General features: G+C 39.0%; 1 protein-coding gene across 1 annotated transcript; it reads left to right on the forward strand.

Moving 5' to 3' along the window:
* The first annotated feature begins 1,299 nt into the window (after positions 1-1,299).
* tgfbr2l (transforming growth factor beta receptor-like) lies at positions 1,300-18,077 on the forward strand. The gene is given in 9 exon segments (XM_075480091.1): positions 1,300-1,341; positions 1,343-1,454; positions 8,245-8,401; positions 11,077-11,288; positions 11,515-12,254; positions 12,945-13,082; positions 13,698-13,839; positions 14,150-14,277; positions 15,621-18,077. Coding segments are annotated over 9 exon segments (1,833 nt in total). The 3' UTR covers positions 15,783-18,077.
* The last annotated feature ends 1,794 nt before the right edge of the window (positions 18,078-19,871 follow it).

Genomic DNA, 19,871 nt, shown 5'->3' on the forward strand with positions numbered 1-19,871 from the left:
TCTATCAAAGTAAAGACTTTCTTCTTCTTCTTCCTCTGGGATCAGTTTAAGCTGAATAAAAACCCTCTTCTTGTTGCTTTCAATCTTCTTTTTTTCCAAATTATATGAAAATATAAGATTTCCTCATGTTCAACGAACTGATTCTATCAGAATGAAAGCTGTTTCCTCATCATGACACTTTTCCAAAAACAAGTTTACAAAGATATCTTTAAATTAAAGTGTTAAAGTATTACTTTTGATGCATTTAAGACTGCTGGTACATCCAGGGAAGCTGATATCTCAGGAGGGTTCAGAGAAACAGGTTGCCTTAGATTTGTACAGAGAATTCAGAGATTTCAAATGTGACTCTAAAGGAGTTGACTGGAGTTAATAATAAAGCATTTTTAATATTCAGGCACTTTGCTGTGATCAAACAGCCAGTCGGAAATTAAGTTTATGAAATAGAAATGTTTAATGTCAGGATGGGTTTTGGCTGAAAGTCACTGATCCCTCACATCACCAAGGTTTTAGTATAACCTGACTAATGAGCTGAAAGAAACCTGTTAGTGCCCATACTCTGTGCCAGATTCACTTCTTTTTATGGAAAATAATTCTGTGTTCCCCTTTCTGGTTTTATAATCACTTTATTCGGCCTTTAACCCGGCTACAATATACATACTGTGAAACTGTCTCAAATTCACAGCAATTCTTGATGAACTAATAAAAGGCTGAAAATTATATGATCAAAAATAAATAAAAAAATCATGGGATGAGAAAGGGTCACACACCAAACTTCTTTTTTTAAATGTGTTAAAAAATGAAGTAATAATGAGTTTTAGAGAATAATAAACTGCAAACCAGCTTCAGAAATGATGTGTTTTCATTTGAACTTGTTTGATGTCTTATGTAAATGTAAATAAGATTGCCATCTCTTTTTGTGAATAAGGACATAAGTCGTTATATCAGAAGCTTAAACGGACAATTTGAGCGTAAAACTGAAATCTAGAAATAAAAACACGTGTGAAACTCTTGAAAAACTGCTGTTTTCTGTCTGTGAAACTGTTTAGGCGAGAATCTAAAAAAAATCGAAAAGTCATAAAGCATCTCTGTCTAGACATTTGTTGCTCAGCAAACTTTTAAAATCAGCATTTTGTAACAGAATGATCCGACACTGCGGTGCTGGCTCGCTACAGATGTGAGTACTGGCTCCGCCGGCTGCGTGTCACATGTGGAGAAGCGAGACAGAAACGGAGGCAGCAGCGGGAGGCGGGGCGAAACCACATCTGGATGAAAAACATCTGGACTTCTCCCCCTGCATACATGAGAGGCTCCGCGCTGACACCGGGGTGGAATATACGGACACAACGACACATCGACTGACCGAGCGCCCGTGTGTTTCTCCGGCCGACATCGCCCGCAGATGATGGCTCGGTGTCGGAGGTTTTGGACCGGGATCCTCGTCCTCCTCACAGCCTGTGAGTGCTGCCCGCTGCGGGCTTTTTCTCTCTTTGCCTCGGAGTTGTTTGGAGGGCCGATTAGAGGGGATGGATGGAGAGGGGGGTTGCTTTGTTTTGGAAAAATATGCTGATCTTTAAGGAGCAAGACAACAAGATGAAAACCAGCTCTGAAGACACGTTTTCCTGGTTTGGATTAGATCAAACTAAAGCTTTGTGAAAGTGTGCAGATTCACGGAGTTAGAAAGTAATCTCCAGAGTTATCAGCTTTTTAAAACTGCTACTATAAGCACTACAGGAACACAGTTTGCTGCTTTTTGTAGTTTAAGTGCCAGTTCAGGCTGATTTCTTACCATCTTTCTAACTTTATCAGATTTCTGAATTTGAGTCATGAAAATTCAGCTGCATTTGTGTTGGAGCTGTTCTGTTGACTTTATATTCATTTTACAGGCACTCTACTTTTGTTTTTTTCCAGTCTCCACAGTGGCTGATAGAGTCCAAACAGAATCCTGATCAGACTTTTGAAGAGGTGTTATGACCTGACAATTCCTCTTCTACAATACTTCTGATTTAAAAAAAGTTATTTGCACCAACTTTGTTTTCGGGTACAATGATGTATGTTACTGACAATTTCTGGGTGTGGTTTTCCCCCACATATGCGCCTCCATAAGCAAAGGATTTTTGAGTAATTAACAAGACTAGCTGCAGAGTTTTCTGTCACAAATGAATCTGGAGTTATCTCCTTTATCTTTAAGTTGTTCAGCTCCACTGCTGCATATTCGTGCAGCTGATTCCCCAATTAGGATTCTCATGTCTTCTCAGTATTACCCGAAATTACTAAATGAGAACAGACTGTGGTTCAATTTACTGCCGCTGCATAGAAATAAATCTAATTTGAGTAGAATGTTGTTCTTTTTTTTTATCGCTTCTCCGCGTTGCTGATGCTACCAGAGGCAGCAACTTCCAAAGCGTTTATGTTCTGGCCTGAATTGAACTTTCAAATCAGACATGCCAAAGTCATTTTTATGACTTTTTGTGATGTTGTCTGAATGTCTTGTGCTAAAGAGAAAAACAGCATGGGGTTGGGAGAAGTATATAGACCATTTACTTCACATACGGCACTGATGTAGTTCTGATATAAGAAGAATTTTAATCGACACTTAAGTAAAATGTACTTTTAATTGTACTCATAACAACATAAATAGTAATTAATGCAGATAATTTGTGGCTGCAATACTCTACAATTAGATTATTACATGTGTTTTAGTATTTACACCCTGTTGGTTGAATTGGATCTTATTTGAACTATTTTATTACAAGCCTCTACAGCTGGGCTGTGTGAGCATTTCTTTTGGGATAAGATGGTGGTATGGTGGACACCTACACTGGTGTGAACCACCGCAAACATAGTTTTGGTGATTGTATGTTTGTCTGTGGCCAAACCTTTTCAACACAATGACATGAAAATGAAACCCAGGTTCAGGGAAGCATGTTGTACATAGGCTTCATGACATCACCCATTGGTTTGTTAACATTTTTAGGCCTTCTGCATTTGGCTGCCACCACTTCGGTTGTTTTTGAGTCACAAGTGAGCGTATACTGGACTTAAGGGTGGAGCTAATCGATCAAACAAAGTAAATTAAACTAATGGCACCATAAGTACTTCTGTGGAAAATGTAATGACTTACTATTTAACGAGACAAGTTGATGCTCTTTGAAAGGGCCTCTATTGGGACGGAAATGGTTCAGAGAGAGTGAGACGAGCCCTCTGAATGTCCCATTGATCACACTGCTGTACTTGAGTAAATACGCTTTCTATTACAGTCATCAATGTACAACTCTTCTATAAAAGCAGACCATTATCTCACATCTAACAAAGAGCAAGTGTATCTGAAGCATCTTATGAATAGTAGCAAACACTGAGGCTTCTTGGCAGTGTTTAAGACAGTGGAGAAGACAGAGACTGGCACTGAAAGAAAATGTGTGTCTGTGTTTGTACATTTTATTTTCAGGATCATTTTTATCCCTAAACAGCTGGTATAAAAACACATGAAACGTGTCAAAATATACATTTGAGGATAAAAATAACACCACATGAAGGTTTTGCACAGTACAATCATGCACGTATATGAAACAACCAATCAGTGGCAGGGATGAAAAAAAAAAAAAAAAAAAAAAAAAGGCCCTTTGTGCTTCTCCGACAGGCTGAACGAGTTCCCGAAAAGCTTTGGACCACAGGAAGGAAACAAAATACAATTTATTTAGAGTGTCTGAGATTGTAGGGTTAAAATTTAGACACAAAAATGTTGAACCTGGCAATACGTTGAAAGTACTTGTTATTGTGCGTGGGCAAAATGATGACATCACATGAATTTAAAATTAAACTGGTTTATTTTCCTTATATAGTCCCCTGAGATTACTTTTGTTGTGAATTTGAGCTTTATAAATAAACCGAAGTGAACTGAGTGAAGGAATGACGAGGAAAACACCTCTTCTGTTGATAAAGAAAAAAAAGGTTTAACTTATTTCACAATATGCCTTTAAGAGAAAGTCAGCTTTACTTTTAAGTTTGACACCAACATTAGGTCTGTGGTGCTGATTAGGGGTAACATGTGAAATGAGGTTTGACCAGCGAGTGAACCGCATATGATTAACTTTGGGGTTAAGGTTAAGCTGTCCTCGATGAGTGTCCTAATAAGGATAGCTGTGCAAGCTGTTGTGTGTTTGTGTGAAAAAAAAAACAGCGGTTGTGATAGGGAGGTTGTCCTCTGAGCAACGTGTAGTGCACAGATTTCCCATGAGCCTTAGAGGGCGGAGAGTTGGATGCTAACTTGGCTCTGAATGCTGCTAACTTCTGGATTCAATTTATTCCTTGTGGAACACACACACACACACACGTTTGTGCTTATGTCTTTGTGAGGACATTCACTGAGATAATCCAGGCCATCAACCCTAACCTGAACTTTAACTTGGTTCTGACCTCAGAAGTTGAAGAGATGTTAACAGTGTTCACATTAAAATACTTTTTTTGATAAAATAGCATTCTAATTTTAAGAGTAGTTGAATAAGAGTGTTAGCTTTAAAGTCAATCAGTGTCATTGATTGTAATTACTATAGTGTAGAAATACTTTTGTGCTGTTACTGTTGAAAACAACTACTTTTAACCATTTTTTACAAGCTAGTGCTGGGTATCATTGTTACACTGTATCAATATTTATCTGCTTAAATATTAGGACTAAAAGTATGACATTTTCATTGAACTTCTCCAATTTTCTGGAGTGAATTTAATTTAATTCCTTATGGAAAACCATGTGAAAGCTTGACCTTTTTCAAGTTTTTGAACTTCTTACACTTGTATTGTTCATTTCTTATTTTCAAATGTTAGTCCTTATTTTAAGATAAGATAACATTATCTTTTTATGCTAACGCTAAAACTTTTATGCTAACTATTGTCTTTACGTTTGCTACTTTAACTTCGTAAGCCAGCATTAATCTTTTTATATGCTCGTGTTCACATTGTGTGCTAATGTTAATAATTTTAATGGTAATTTTTAACAGTTAATATTTCTTACTGTGTGTAACAGTTAATATTTCTTATTAACTGTTAAATATATGTATATTTATCTATACTAACATGCTAACATATGAATATTTTTTATGCTAATGTTCCTTTTTTAAGCTAATGTTAGTATTTTGTGCATTCTTGTAATTAATTCTTTAGGTGGATTTGTTTTGCTTATGTTAACTTCCTCATTCATAAGCTTACATTGTTTTTTTTTTATTTTTTTTATTATTTATTATTTTTTTACTTTAACATGATGCTACCACAGCTATATCTTTTTCTTGCTTATCGTTTGTTGTTGTTAGGGTGCACCTTTAAGAAGGAGAGTTTCAGCGAGATTCAGATATTTAGCCTGACTTTTAGATCTTTGGCACTGATCCGGCTATCTTTTGTTTCCCAATTCTTGGGAAGCTTGTTTTGCATTTACACTGGTCATTACTGCATATGAAAGACTAACCAAAATGAGTTGTAGCCTACGTGCAAACTTTGGTTTAAGGTTAATGGAAGGAGGAGCAGACAGTCAGTTAATTTGGGCAATTCAAATCTGAGCACATAGAGCTCACATTGGGTAGCCACTGTCACAGTAAAATAAAGGAACAGAGGACAAGAGTGAAAGTAATACAACACTTAATTGAAACTAAACACAACCATTGTCAGATCTCTCAAGAGAAAGAAGAAACCAGGTATGGAGACCTGCTTCTAGAAAAAGAATCCAAAAAAAGGTAAAGCAATTTGATCAGATCTACACTTTGTTTTGTATTATGAACACTTAACTAATGCAATCTAATTTTACCAATTTTACCAGCCATAAATCATTAAAATATTTAGTTTTTCTTTAAACTAATTTAGCGCCAAAACTACATCTGTAAAAATGATGATACAAACTGTATCATCATCATTGTATGTCAGTATTAGTGTTTTTTGTAAATCTACCAACCACCAAAATGTCCTCACTTTCCACAAATGCCCTTATTCTCAGTAAACCACACATTGGCCCTCACTAAGATAGATGTACATGTACATGTACACTCACAGAGACACGTAGAGTTAGCCATGCTGCTGAATCCAATTACAACGAGCTTTTTCAGTTTTCTTCGTCTTTTGTCTTCAGCTGATTTTGAAAGAAGCATCTGGAACAGCTTCTGCTGCGTGAGAGAGACAGTTAATGAAGTCTTATGTGTTTGTGTAAAATGCATATCTGTGTATAAAGTAAACATAATAATCATACAGAATGGCTCAGTTAGAGTGTGTAACTGCTTGCATCTTTACACAAGCTGCATTTCAGTGCTAGAATGTCTCTTTGTGAGGGTTTATCTATATCTTTAAAAGGACCTGTTGTTTTCCACACTTTATGACACTTTTATACAGAATGAGACCTAATAATTGTGCTTTTTGCATTGAACGTTGAATGATGATTAATAAGAAAAAAACAAATTGTTTATTTAAATGTAGAAGTGAACAAAACAACATTTGTACAATCTTTCCTTTTTTTGTGTGTGTCTTCTGGGTGTGATAACGACGTGACAGAAAAACACACACGCACACCCAGATGCAAACATATTGCATATTGATGCTGACATAACTCTGCAGGTTTTTGGTTCAACTACATCTTATTTATTTTGAGAGGCTGAATGCTAAATGTTTGGCTAATGTCCTTCAAAGGGACACACCCATATCCTGCTCCTTGTGATGCTGTACATGGCAGAGCAGATACCGTGGGACATATTGAATGTTACACTGCGAGTGCATACACATGAACTGAGCTTAATATGACGACTGTTGCCTTAACTATGCCATTTATGAATATATATGTATGCAGTAGCAGTCAAGTGTTCAGACACACTTTCTCATTCTCATTCTCAGATCTCATTCTAGATCTGTCCAAACTTCACCATTATTTACACATATCTAAGTCAATAAAGACCTAAAGCTTTACTGTTAAAAACCGTTAAATATAATGTAAAGTTATCTTATTTTCCAGGTTTAACCCCAGAAAAGGTTCAGCCCCCCCCATATATAATAGGAGAATTGAGTTCTAGCTTCTATGCTATGTGCTGCTCTAATGCTTTTGTATTCAATGAAATTTTGAATAAAAAGGGGAGATAAATGATTCAAAGTTACAGTGTGCAGCAATAACAAAGATCTATGAGAAAGAGAAAAGATCATTTTATCAAAAATGGCAGGTCATTTTACATTGGAGGACATAAAGGCCATAAAAGGCACTTACAAGAGGAGAACTAATTACGTTTCCTCTGTTGTTTTTGACTCTCGTTTAGAGATGTAAATAAGAAGAGCGAAATGGAAGCAGTTAAACATGAACACTTACGATTTGCTTCTGACCTGGCAAAGACCAAAATGACGTGACTCACCAGCTGCTTCCCGTCTGAGCCAGCAAACAATAAAGAACAGACTGGCATCTTCCCAAATATGATATAATATTCCAGTTCTTCCCAGAGAATAAACTCATTCCAGAAGAAGAGCTGTCTCCATTTACCTTTTGTCGATGTCCACTACAGTTGTTGTTGTTCTTTTTCTCTTTGAAGTTTGTTTCCAATAAGTTCGACTGCTCACTGAGCTGCAGCCACGAGCAACGTAGCTTGTGTCACCATCCTCTTTCAACACTACACAGCCAAGTTTCTTTACTTCAAACAAATCAATGGAAAAGTGTCTAATTTACATTTCTTTTTTGTGGTACTGTATTTCAAAAGATCACTTGAGATCTACTTCACTAATGAATGGAAACCCAACTAGTTTGTGGGTAAAAATTTTAGAAATGGAGGCTCATTCTCATTTCATGGTGCAAGAACAGACAAAAACCAGTGAACCGACCTTTCTAAAGAAGAAAAACATGAAGAGGTGAAGCAAATTCAGGATAGGTGAAGGAAGAGAACAAGAAGAAATACTGATGTGGCTTTTCAAAGGTTGGAAATCGATGATGAGTGATGAAAAAGTTGCTTGATTTCTCCTGACAGGTAATTAACCTGCCACAGTGGATGGAAGGCATATTAGATGGTTGTTTTCTCCAACCTGATCATTAAATATCAGTAAATGTTACAAAGTCTTACAATATTAAGAATAGAAAAAGAAAATAAACCCCTCTCCATATGTCCCCCTTCAATGGATCTTGTGCCTCTTCTCTAACTTAAGCCATAATTCCAGTGTGATTTCACTTTGAATTGTTTGTCACGTCTTCCCAGGAGCAGTTTTAAGTTGTTAACCTCTCTACCACCTCTGCCTCTTATCCTCCAGGTCTTCCGGTTGTAGTCCAGTCTTTCAGCCACCTGAGATTCAACCTGTGTAAGTGGTGTGAGGGTTCCAGTCCAGTGTGCAAAGACAGTGTCTGCTTCAGTAACTGCACCCTGTCCTCCTTCTGCATCGTGACAGAGGAGATCTGCATCGCTATATGGTGAGGCTGTTAATATTTTACATTACATTCAGTGATGAAATGATCTTTTTAACCTCTTTGCTGTAGCAGCTCTTTGGGGCCTAATTCTGTCCGATTTAACAATGCTTAGAAAGTTTTCAACTTAATTCAATCAGCACAGAGATGACTTTGTGACCACCAAGGCTTTCTTAATAGCTTTTCGGCATCTATGTGTTCAGTTTGCGTCCCCTCAGTTGTCTTTGTGATAATCTAATTTCTCTTTCTAGTTATTTTGCGTCATTTTGTAGTTGTTTTCTTATTCTTTGTGTTAATTTTGTGTCTCCTGGGAGTAATTTATGTCTTTTGTGGTGTTTTTCAGACTATTTGTGGTCACATTGCCTCTTTTGTCGTTATTTTGCATTTCTATGTTATCAGTTTGTGTCACTTTCTGTCTCTTTAGACTTGTGTGTGTGGTTGTTTTGTGTTTCTAGGCATTATAATCCATATACCTACCGTCTCATCAAAAATGAGAAACACTTCAAAAACTTGCTGCCCTCATTGTTATTCCTCAGCACAAACCCATGAACCAGCAGAGTCTGGAATAGTACAGCTGAGCTACCTCAGTATGCTGTTCATCAGCATTATGAAACGTCCTGACAGGATTTCTCTCAGAAGGACAAAAAAGAAGAAGAAGATAAAAACCAAAGCTTAGCTTTTTTCATGTTTGCGTCCATTCATTTTAATTTTTTTTTTACATTTTCTAAAGAACATCTGGAACATCAAGTCTTCGCACCAGTCCACTGCTATCACTTTCTTCATGACTGGAAAGTTTCTGCTGATTGGTACTTTTGTTTGGATAATAGTCCTGTGCTTGGATCCCCCTCACTGCACCCCTCTCATTTCCTGTTCACATCAGCCAGCCCGACCCTCCCAGCTTTCTGCAGGAAACCAGAGATAAGAAGGAACTGACAGGAGAAAGTAGAGGAAAGCAATAGTTTATTCAAGACAGCCTGCAGAAATCCCAGTCAGAGACACAGTATTTGTATGTGCTGCACTTCATGAGGTTACACAACACCACTGGTGCAGGGACACACATCACAATTACCTGTTTGACCAAAGTGGTTCCAGCACTGGTTCAGGACGGGTGCTAAAGCCAGTTCTAAGTTGGTTCTAGATAAGAACTGGTTTGATTTTCCACTGCCAGAGACCCTGAAGGAGATATTTTAAGCGATTACATCACTTTCAACATCTCAGTATATGTTTGACCCTCCCTCTAATGTGATCTGAATTTCTGTAGAGGACCACGGTGGGGGGTGTGCAGCTTATCTTCACAGAAACAACAACAGATCAGAGAGTTTGTCTCGTTTTCCAAGCCACTGGATGTCTTAATGTCACTGTTGTAGTAGGAGAGTTGGTGTTTCCAAATGCTAACCGCTATCAATCAAACGCAACACAAAGATGTGCTTATTTGATCAGGATCTGTTAGTGCCAGCTGAAGATATGAAAGCACCTGACAATGTTAATATATGTGGCATATGTCTATTATACAATGTCAATTGTTCTATAATTTTCTGACAGTGTTTGTATTGTTTTAGTATGTATCCAGTGTGTTTTACATGGACTATTTTGTGTTGGTAAGCAATAACACATTTTGTCATAGAAAAATGATCTGAACTTCTATGAGACTGTGCTACGCTCAAATAAATCCCCATGGGTTGTTTGTCCATGCAGGCTGATATGAATTATGCTTACATTTGACCTCTAGTGGTTGTGAGAACAGCTGTGTGGGATTTCTAGAAGTTGCTCTGTTAAACGAAAATATTTTAGCCACAATCATAATTTTTTTCGAACCTTAACAAAGTTACTGCCTTAAAGGGATAGTTTGCCTCTTTTGACAAGAAGCTGTGTGACATCCCATATTAGCAATATCATTTATGAACATTTTCTTACCCCCTGCTGCGTCCTGTGAGCCGAGGTCCAGCCTCGTTTTGGTGTTGATGAAGGTAGTCCGGCTGGGGTCGCGAAAATAAAGCGTGTTGCTTCTCAAAACAATATGCGTTCAAAAGAGTAATATATTTGCATCACAAAATCGTTAGCCAGAAAAAGTCAGACCTCACATCGCTTGGCTCTATTTCTCTCTCCCTTCGTATCACTGCCTGCTGTGTAAACTGTGCAGACCGAAGTGCAGACCGAGCAGTCCTCTGCTTCCGAGCAGTAAAGACCGTAACAGGTGCCGCTATCGCTAGGTGGCTTAACGCACTGATATGAAGGGAGGCAAAAAATAGCGCCAAGCGATTGTGAGGTCTGACTTTTTCTGGATGAACGATTTTGTGATTCAAATGTATTACTCTTTTGAACACATATTGTTTTGAGAAGCAAAACGCTTTATTTTTGCAACCCCAGCCAACTAGCCGGACTACCTTCATCAACGCCAAAACGAGGCTGGAAATCTGCTCACAGGACGCAACAGGGGGTAAGAAGATGTTCATAAATGATGTTGCTAATATGGGATGTCATACAGCTTCATGTCAAAAGAGGCGAACTATCCCTTTAAGGTAACTAGGAATAACATGTTGTGTTTACATGTAACCAAGGTCCACGAGGGTGTCATGGATGCTATTTTATTGGTGGCATTTTATGAGCTAATAAGCTTCATTAAAACAGAAATATTCCATGTGCTGAACTTCATCAGGTGATGTTATTGTCCTCCCCTCCAGGAGGAAGACCAACGACACAATGACAGTGCAGACGATGTGTCACCATCCAGCTCTGCCGCTGGACGGCGTAGATCCCGGCTTGCTCCTGAACTTCACCTCCAGGGAGTGTCACATGGTCTCACAGCCGGCAGAGGATGGAGCCATGATGGTTTGTGGCTGCCAGGGCGAACATGAATGTAATGACAAACTCATCTTTGACAAGGGAGCCAATGGTGAGCAAAGTGTAGAGGGAGTTTGGGCTGAATGAAACAAGTCAGGGAATGAGTGTAATGATGATGATGATGATGACTGTGCTGTTCAATGTGCGGCTGACTGGTAGATGTAAAAGGACGGGAAGCATCTATATCTGGAAGGATGAATAAACAAAAAATAGATGGGACATTTGAGTTGTACTGGTCTAACTGATGGATACATATTTCATTCCTTTGGTTCCTGTAGGTTTCTTGAGGCTGCAGAGTAAGGATGTGATCCCGGTCGTGGTGGTCAGTTTGGTGCCTCCTGTCCTTGTGGCCATAGTCGCCACCGCTGCCTTCTACTTCTACCGTATACGCCACCCTGACAAACCAGGCCCTCATGCGCGCCCTGACTGGCCAACTCAGCACAGGCCGAAGCTCTACCAGGCTTTGGAACTGCCATGTGGGGGACCAGGTCGTCGGGGTGAGGGTGGAGGAGGACGTGGGATTGGTCCTGGAGCTGCGCAGGAGGAGTTTAATGCCAAGATGTCATCCCTTAACAACGACACCATCAGTGAGAAAACAGACTGGCAGGGCCAGCTGGCTGAACTGCTGCCCATCAAGCTGGAGGTGTTGGTGGGGAAGGGGCGTTTTGCTGAAGTGTGGAAGGGCGAAAAAGGAGGCGCTAACAGTTATGAAACTGTGGCAGTGAAGGTTTTTCCAGCTGTGGAGTATGCCTCATGGAGAAACGAGTGCTCCATCTTCTCTGACCCAACATTACAACATGACAACGTGGTTCAGTTTCTGGCAGCTGACGAAAGAGGGCCGCCAGGCCGCGCCCCTCAGACCTACTGGCTGGTTCTTGCCTATTACAGCCTTGGAAATCTGCAGGACTTCCTCACAGCCAACATACTGAGCTGGGAGGAACTTGTTTCCATGGCATGTAGCATTGCTAAAGGGGTAGCTCACCTCCACAGTGACACAACACCCAGTGGGGTGTCAAAGGTAAATTCAGCCTACGATCTCTTGAAATTCATTTATGCTGATGATGAAAATGGAAAAATAGTTATTCCATTATCTGTTACAGAAGTAAGGAAAACATATTCAAAATCTATCAAATTCTAGAGAAAAATAAATCAAGCTTTGAGTGTCTAATTAATGATTCTAGTTTCCATAAAAATAACAAGTTATTGGTCAGTCTTTAGGGAGTTGCAGTTATGTCTCTAACAAAGCCACAAAAACAGTTTAGTGTCTTTACTGTGGCTTGATTCCAGTATCCACACTCATAACTGATGTGTGTGTGTGCATGTGAGAGTAGAAAAGTGCATTCCTGTCTGAAAATTACGAGCAGTCCTCTGAACTCAAATTACATCAACATTCATCCTGGTAGCTTTCTGAAACTGCATCCGGAGCTAACAGTTCAGTTGTCCCCTTCGACACAACAGCTCATTGTTCACTCAGAGTTCACTGAAGCTGAATTGAAAATGTATCGATTGAATCCATTCATATCATCTAATTTTTGTTAGGAAATTTTCCCAGTTTAAGTAATGGTATAACTGAGCCTCAATGCTGTTAGTTTAGTGTTATTTGCCTGTTAGTGTGAGCTTTACATTTATAGCAATGCTGCAGTGGTTTTATTAACAAATATAATGAATGCTTTTTTGGACTTGTGACCGGTTGCTTGTGTTGCTATAGGTGCCAGTAGCTCATCGGGACCTTAAGAGCAGTAACATTGTGGTAAAGAACAGGAAAGAGTGTGCACTGTGTGACTTTGGCCTGGCATTAAGGCTGGACCTCTCCCTTACAGTCGATGACTACGCCAACAGCGGACAGGTAAGCCATGCAGATTAAGTTTTTTGTTAGATACACTAATCTAACAAAATGGCCTCCTGCCTGATATGCTGTTGCTCCATTACATGCAGCAAAACTCTACAGGTTCCTTGTGGCATCTGAAATCATATCATTCTTGCTGACCTGGACGCTTCATCCCTGTTCAAAGTCTCTCAGGCCACCCTCTTTTTACACATCAAACACATTAACATTTTGGGACTAAATAACTCTAGTGGCTGGGAACTGGGGTGTTCCCAGTAGAACTTGTGGGCTTTGAAGGCTTTTTCTCTTTTTGCATTCACACTTCTGAATAACTAAACTGAACACTGGAATAACTAAAGTTATATCCCTTGTAGAAATAACCCCGCAGTCATTTTACAGATGGTTCCCTTCATGCTAAGAGGGCACCTATTCCAAGATAGGAACTAAAAATGACCTAATAAGGAGAGCTGTATGAATGACTATCATTTCCAGGTCCAAACACAGCAGTTATAAGAGCTGAGAAATAGTTCATGTGGTCCAAATACCCCATATGAAAACAGATTCTTCACTCATGTGATGTCACAGACATTGACACCCATCTTCATTTGTTTGACTCCACTTGATCATCCTGTCCAGGTGGGAACAGCTCGCTACATGGCTCCTGAGGTACTCGAGTCCAGGGTGAACCTGGAGGACCTGGAGGCCTTTAAGCAGATGGATGTTTACTCCGTGGCTCTGGTCCTGTGGGAGATGGCCTCCCGCTGTGATGTCATTGGAGGCAAGGAGTTTTTTTGTTTCTGTGTATGAGGAGAGAGTAAGCAAAATGTTAATCTTATAAAGAACAGACCTTCCTTTAGTCCACTTTAAAGTTCACATTAAGGCCAACAAACTCGATCAGCATTCGTGTCTTGAAAGAGGTGTAAGTTAGATAATGACGATTAAACAGACCTGCTGCCTGTGGAGCAAGATGCATCACTGTGCATGCTGTTCTAAAAAAGAAAAGAAGCAGACCATCTATATAATGTGTTATGGGTGACAAAGTTACCATTGTTGACAAGGTTTACAGATAAATGTCTGTGCTGGTGCAGAGGTGAAGAGCTACGAGCCGGCGTTTGGCTCCAAGGTTTGTGAGCAGCCATGCGTGGACAGCATGAGAGACTTGGTGCTGAGGGACCGAGGACGGCCGGACATCCCCCCGACGTGGACGCAGCACCAGGTCAGATACAGTCTGAAGGAAAAAGAATTTGACTGACTCGCACCCAGGCAACTTTTACTCATCTTTGGGGGCCTCTTAAACCTATTGGCAAAAAGTGATATGAAGTAACACAGAATTATACAAAAGACAATAAAATCACAAAGAGAAACTTGATAACCAAAGAGAGGGGTAAAATTATCACACGGACAAAGAAAAGCCACAGAGAGACATATAATAACCTCAAATAAACTACCAAATAACGCCATACGAAATCCCATAAACAAATCTAACACAATGAGACAAAACAAACACAATGAGTCACAATTTAACCCCAGAGAAAGAAAATATCTTTAGAATTCCTAAAGAGGTACTATTAAGAGATACAAAATTACCTCAAAGACTCACAAATGCCACAAAATGGCTCAAAATAACCACAAAGAGACAAAAAGTTTCTACAAATGGGCACAAAAATCAATCGCTGAGACTCGTAAAAAGAGCTCAAAATTCTCACGGAAAAGAAAGAGATACAAAAACAACTTTTGAAACAAAAAAACAAACAAAATCAGACGCAAGATAGCCCAAAAGATGCAAAGTAAAAGAGACACAAATCTACAACAAACAGATGAGAAACAAAGAGATATAAATGACACAAAGAGAACATGAATACAGAGGTGCACAACCCTACCTCAATAGGTAAGGCAAGGCAAGTTTATTTGTATAGCACAATTCAACAACAAGGCTATTCAAAGTGCTTTACAGATACATTAAAACAGTAGAAATAAAAAGCATGAAACAAAAAAGAAAGATAAGAACAATAGATAAAATCTAATAAAATCAGTAATTAAAATATGATTAAGACACAATATGACCACAAGGAGACAAAAAAGATCTATAACAAACATACAAAATAAGGACAAAAGTTCTTCAAAGAGAGACTAAATGTACCCGAAGACACGTGCCCACAAAATAACCAAATGGACATACAAGACGAAAAAATACAAAGTAATACAAGTAATAACAGCAAGGACCCTAAATAGCTGCAAAGAGACACAAATCTACGACAAATATGGTTCAAAGTGATTCAAAGAAACACAAATTATCCCAAAGAAACTCACAAAATGACGTCTAAAATACAACACAACTACAAGAAGACAGAAAACTAACCCAAAATAAAGAGAAACAACATGTCTGTCTGGTTATGGGCCTCTCTTGGTCCTATAAAGGAAAATGGGGGCGCTTGTGACTGTACCTGTCCATGCTTGTGTTGCATACAACTATCCCTGTAACACTGAGCACTTTAAACGCCACACAGGGTTCTGTTTGTGGACATGTTGCCCTGCTGAATATTCGTCTCTGTCCTGCAGGGTATGAACATATTCTGTTCCACCATCACTGAGTGTTGGGATCACGACCCTGAAGCCCGGCTGACGGCTCACTGCGTAGTGGAGCGCTTCAACACCCTGCAGCAGGGCGACGAGGAGCTGGAACTGGGGGAGGAGGGGGAGGAGGTAGGAAGGCAGGAGTAATGAAATAAAAAACTCTCAGACACCCCAGATGATAACCACAGTCACTCCTTCTCCTCTCCATTCTCCATCTCACCCTCCATCCAAGCTGAAAGGAAGAGACCGCAGAAGTACGCCATGATTCTTTACTTCAGTCTGGTTCCAATGCTTCTTGTGTCCCCTCATTCTGCTGTTGGCTGTGTTCACACCGTCTGGGAAACCTTTTGTTTTTCCACCAGCAGTTACTGATACAGAGGAGACTGATAAGAGACTAAAACAGCCAATCAATCAATTGTAGTTGCAGTTAATTTAATTTTTGCCTTATAGAGAAGTAAAAATCACCCGCAGGGGTAAAAAAAAAAAGACAAGAAAAAAGAAAAAGATCTGTACACCTTCTGTTTGCATATGAAGTGTAACATTTTGGACACATGATTGGCCCCCGTTTGTCGAGAGGGTGAATACCAGACTACCAGTCCTGGCACAGGCTCAGTCTGAGAGGAGATGAAGTCTAGATCAGCCTCAAAGGACAGGAAATACACGGATAAAAAGGACCTGAAACCAATTATCAGGAAGGCTCCAAAGAGACTGAACACTGGTGTCTCCTGAGCTCCAGACATCAGGTGCTGAGAAGTCAACATTAAAATTAAATAATGAATAAAAGATTCTTGGTCATATTGGCAAGCTGGTCCACTATGTTTACCTTCGAGGCAGGATTGTTGGGATGTACAAGATCCCAATCCCAAGAGAATCCATCTTTCCAGGCTTCAATCTATCCAGTTTTGGTCAAAACACGAGAGCTCACACCTGTCATCGTCTGATAGTGGTTGCGACGGGCTTTGAGTGTGACAAAAGTCAACAACTATGGCTCCTGTTCACTGATTGGCTCTGCTTGTAGTGCCTCGCTGAACAGATTTGTTGGAGATCTCCTCTGACAGACGCTGGCAAACATGTTTCATCCAATCGCCTGCTAATTCCTCCCAAGTGTCCATCCTCTACCAAGTGGCCTTTATGACAGATTTGCCAAATGGTTCTGGTTCTAACAAACCCTCTGATTCACTGTGCTGCAGTTTCACAGGATGGACAAGAACTATAAGTCGCTTTTTCAAAACACGTTGTTTGAACAAATTACATGCCAGTTTGAATTTGTTGAAATTTGATTATCCCCTTATAGTCGATATATTTTGTGTGTACGGTGTAATTTAACTTGGCCATATATCTTCATGTATAACTCTTATAATATTATGGCCTCTGTAAAAGCTTCTGCTGACGCTTCTGATGATGAATATGAGGAAGAAGTAGTCGGATCAGGATGTGACTTTGCTGACTTTCTTCTGCTGTTGCCTTTGGAGTGTTGCCAGTGGGGCAGCTGCTTTTTACAAGCTCACCGAGTGTACCAAATTTACTACAATGTGTTGGCAAGAATATCAGAACTGGATGTCATGACAACATGAGTCTGCAGTGTAGTTCTGCTTGGTGCCTAAAACGGAGGCCTGAACCCAACCAGAGCCCACATCTTACAGACCCGACTCGGTCCGTCTGGAACTGCTGGATTTGGAAACTCAAGTTTTTTTCCTATTTTTTTCTTTTCTTGCAAAGTTTTATTCTTGGTTTGGAAAGATTTTCTCCTTTAAAGATGATAATTGTCAAAAAAAAATCTCCTGGAGCGTGAGTGCAGCCATCGCCACACAGCAGAAAGACAACACGATCATGAAGAAGCTCTGATGATGGCTCTTCAGTAAACCCGGGATTTTCCAGCCGACGCCTGGTGAGGACAGAAATAAACCAATGGCTGACTTTGTGCCTGAAATGAAGCATTTAGGGTCGTGAAACCGTCATAGATCTGCTGGCAGACGTGCACATATAGACAGTTTGCTGTGTGAGAATGATTCTTACGTCGGAGCTGGTCTCCATTTTGTTTTTCTATTATTTTATCAATTACTACAACCTTTGTGTATGATTGAACAAGAGAACAAGCTCCCTCCTGTCCTGTGGAGAGCATTTGTGTATGTTTAAAAAGCAACACAGCTGATTTTATTATTCCACACGCTGACTTATGGGTGACTTTTTCAGTTGCAGTCCCAAAACCCCTATTAGAAACGTCTTCATTTATATAAACTATTAATTTCATATCATCAAATGCAACGTTTCTGTTGTTTCCTGTATGTAAAATTAGAAAAGTAAGTCATCCAAAGTACAATTTGTAAATGACTGAAAACTGAAAGGATCCAGAAAAGAAAATACACAAATTGTAGAAAACCACTAAGTGATGGAAAATCAATATCTTCTTTTGTTTGACAATAAAATCTGTTTGGTACATGATCAGTGACTCTTGAATCTGTTTCTTTAATTTGTTTTTCAGGCTGTTTTCAACACATTCTTCTTTGTGTTTCACAAGCCTGCTGGAAATATGAACAGTAAATGTACTGAAAATGTGTTTCTGGGTGCCCTTCAGCAGTATTTTCTCCGGATTTCAAATGAGGGAGTAATGAACTGGAAGTCACAGCTTTTAAAGGTGAGGCCAGAAGCACATTACGTTGTATTTCATCGTCATAAAGGAGACAATAAAAGTTCTGTTTTTGTAATAATTTTACATTTCTAATGTAAAATTCCGTATTGGCCATTAGCAGTAAATGTTTGCCGTGCACCCATGGAAACAGATACAACTATTTCCGGACTACTGCCTTTGAATACAATGATTCTCTAGAAAGTTTATTTTATTATTTGTTTGTATGAACTTAATTAACCGGGAAATTTTTAGTTTAAATATGTATCATGTCTGTATTTTCATTCCATAAACAAGTTTTCATTCTGTAAAATATCAAGAAACATCTCAAACATCAAAACGGATGGTTTGAAGGTGTAAGTGCTCCAGTTTTGTAGGAGTTCTTTGGTATTTTAAAACATTAACCCAAAACATCTTTTTTAAGCCAAACTTTTTACTTACAATCTTACAACACTTCCTTATTGTAAGTGTCACAACAAACAAAGTTCAAAGTGTAAATGAATTCACAACTTTTGCATTGAGAAGGTAAAATTGACGCCATGTGTGATTGTTTGGGTGATTAAATGGTTAAACTTTTAAATCAAACAGCCTGTTAACAGTTTACAACGGTCTCAAACCAAAATATGTTCAGTTCATCATTAAAAACAACTGAGAAACTAATATAAAAAAAAACTAAAATAATAAATTAGTTCATTTTTTGCTGCTTGGTTACTTGGGGACATATTTAGCATAAAATGTATCATGGAGGTCTGAATGGACCCAACAACGGATTTCTGTGCCTCAGGATGATAGTCAAACATCCACTAATGGCCTCTCCTGGTAAAAAACTGTTTATTCAGATGTTGGTGATTTCCCGCAGTCATTGAATGCAATGTGTTAAAGAATCTGAAACACCTATTTTCATGAAAGTAAATTATATGAAATAATACTTAATTTATCCCTAAGGGAATTATGGTGTGATGAAACAATTGTTTTCCAGCTTGAAAAAGTTACATTAACTTTAAATGAGTCTGGAACACACATTATGAACACGAACTGAATGAATGTAGCTAAGATACATGTTGCTTTTACTTCTTGATCTGTTTCAAGTTTTACCTCAGAAAATTTGCAAAAACTAATATAAAACATCTCTCTGTCCTCCACATTCTTCTAACCATTATGTGAGTTTTTAGATTTGAAGTAATAAGTCAGCTTTTTTTTTTTAAATAAACTCAACTTCTTAAGAGTTGTATGAAGACCATATCTATTACCATCAGCTGTTTGGTGCATATTTAACCAACTTACATGTACTTGGTGTGGATCTCATTATCTAAGGAGAGAAATGCTCTAATTCATAAATGCAGTTTAAGTCCTTTTATGTGTGACACATGAACACATGCTCAGTAACATAATACCGTCTCCTTTTGGGTGAAGTGGGAGCCTCTGACATACTTGTGTTCATTATTTTCTTTTCAAATAATCAAAACTCGACTCTTTAACGTCAGAGAAGACACAAATGAAAGAGGAGCTGAAACCACCAAAACTTTACAACAATGTCTATTTAAGTTTTGGGTTGGGACGCGGGCTGGGAGGCGTTTTAATGTGCCTGTGGTTTGTAGACGGGACTGATT

The sequence above is a fragment of the Odontesthes bonariensis genome, chromosome 12 (genome assembly GCF_027942865.1).
Source record: "Odontesthes bonariensis isolate fOdoBon6 chromosome 12, fOdoBon6.hap1, whole genome shotgun sequence".
Lineage (NCBI taxonomy): Eukaryota > Metazoa > Chordata > Actinopteri > Atheriniformes > Atherinopsidae > Odontesthes > Odontesthes bonariensis.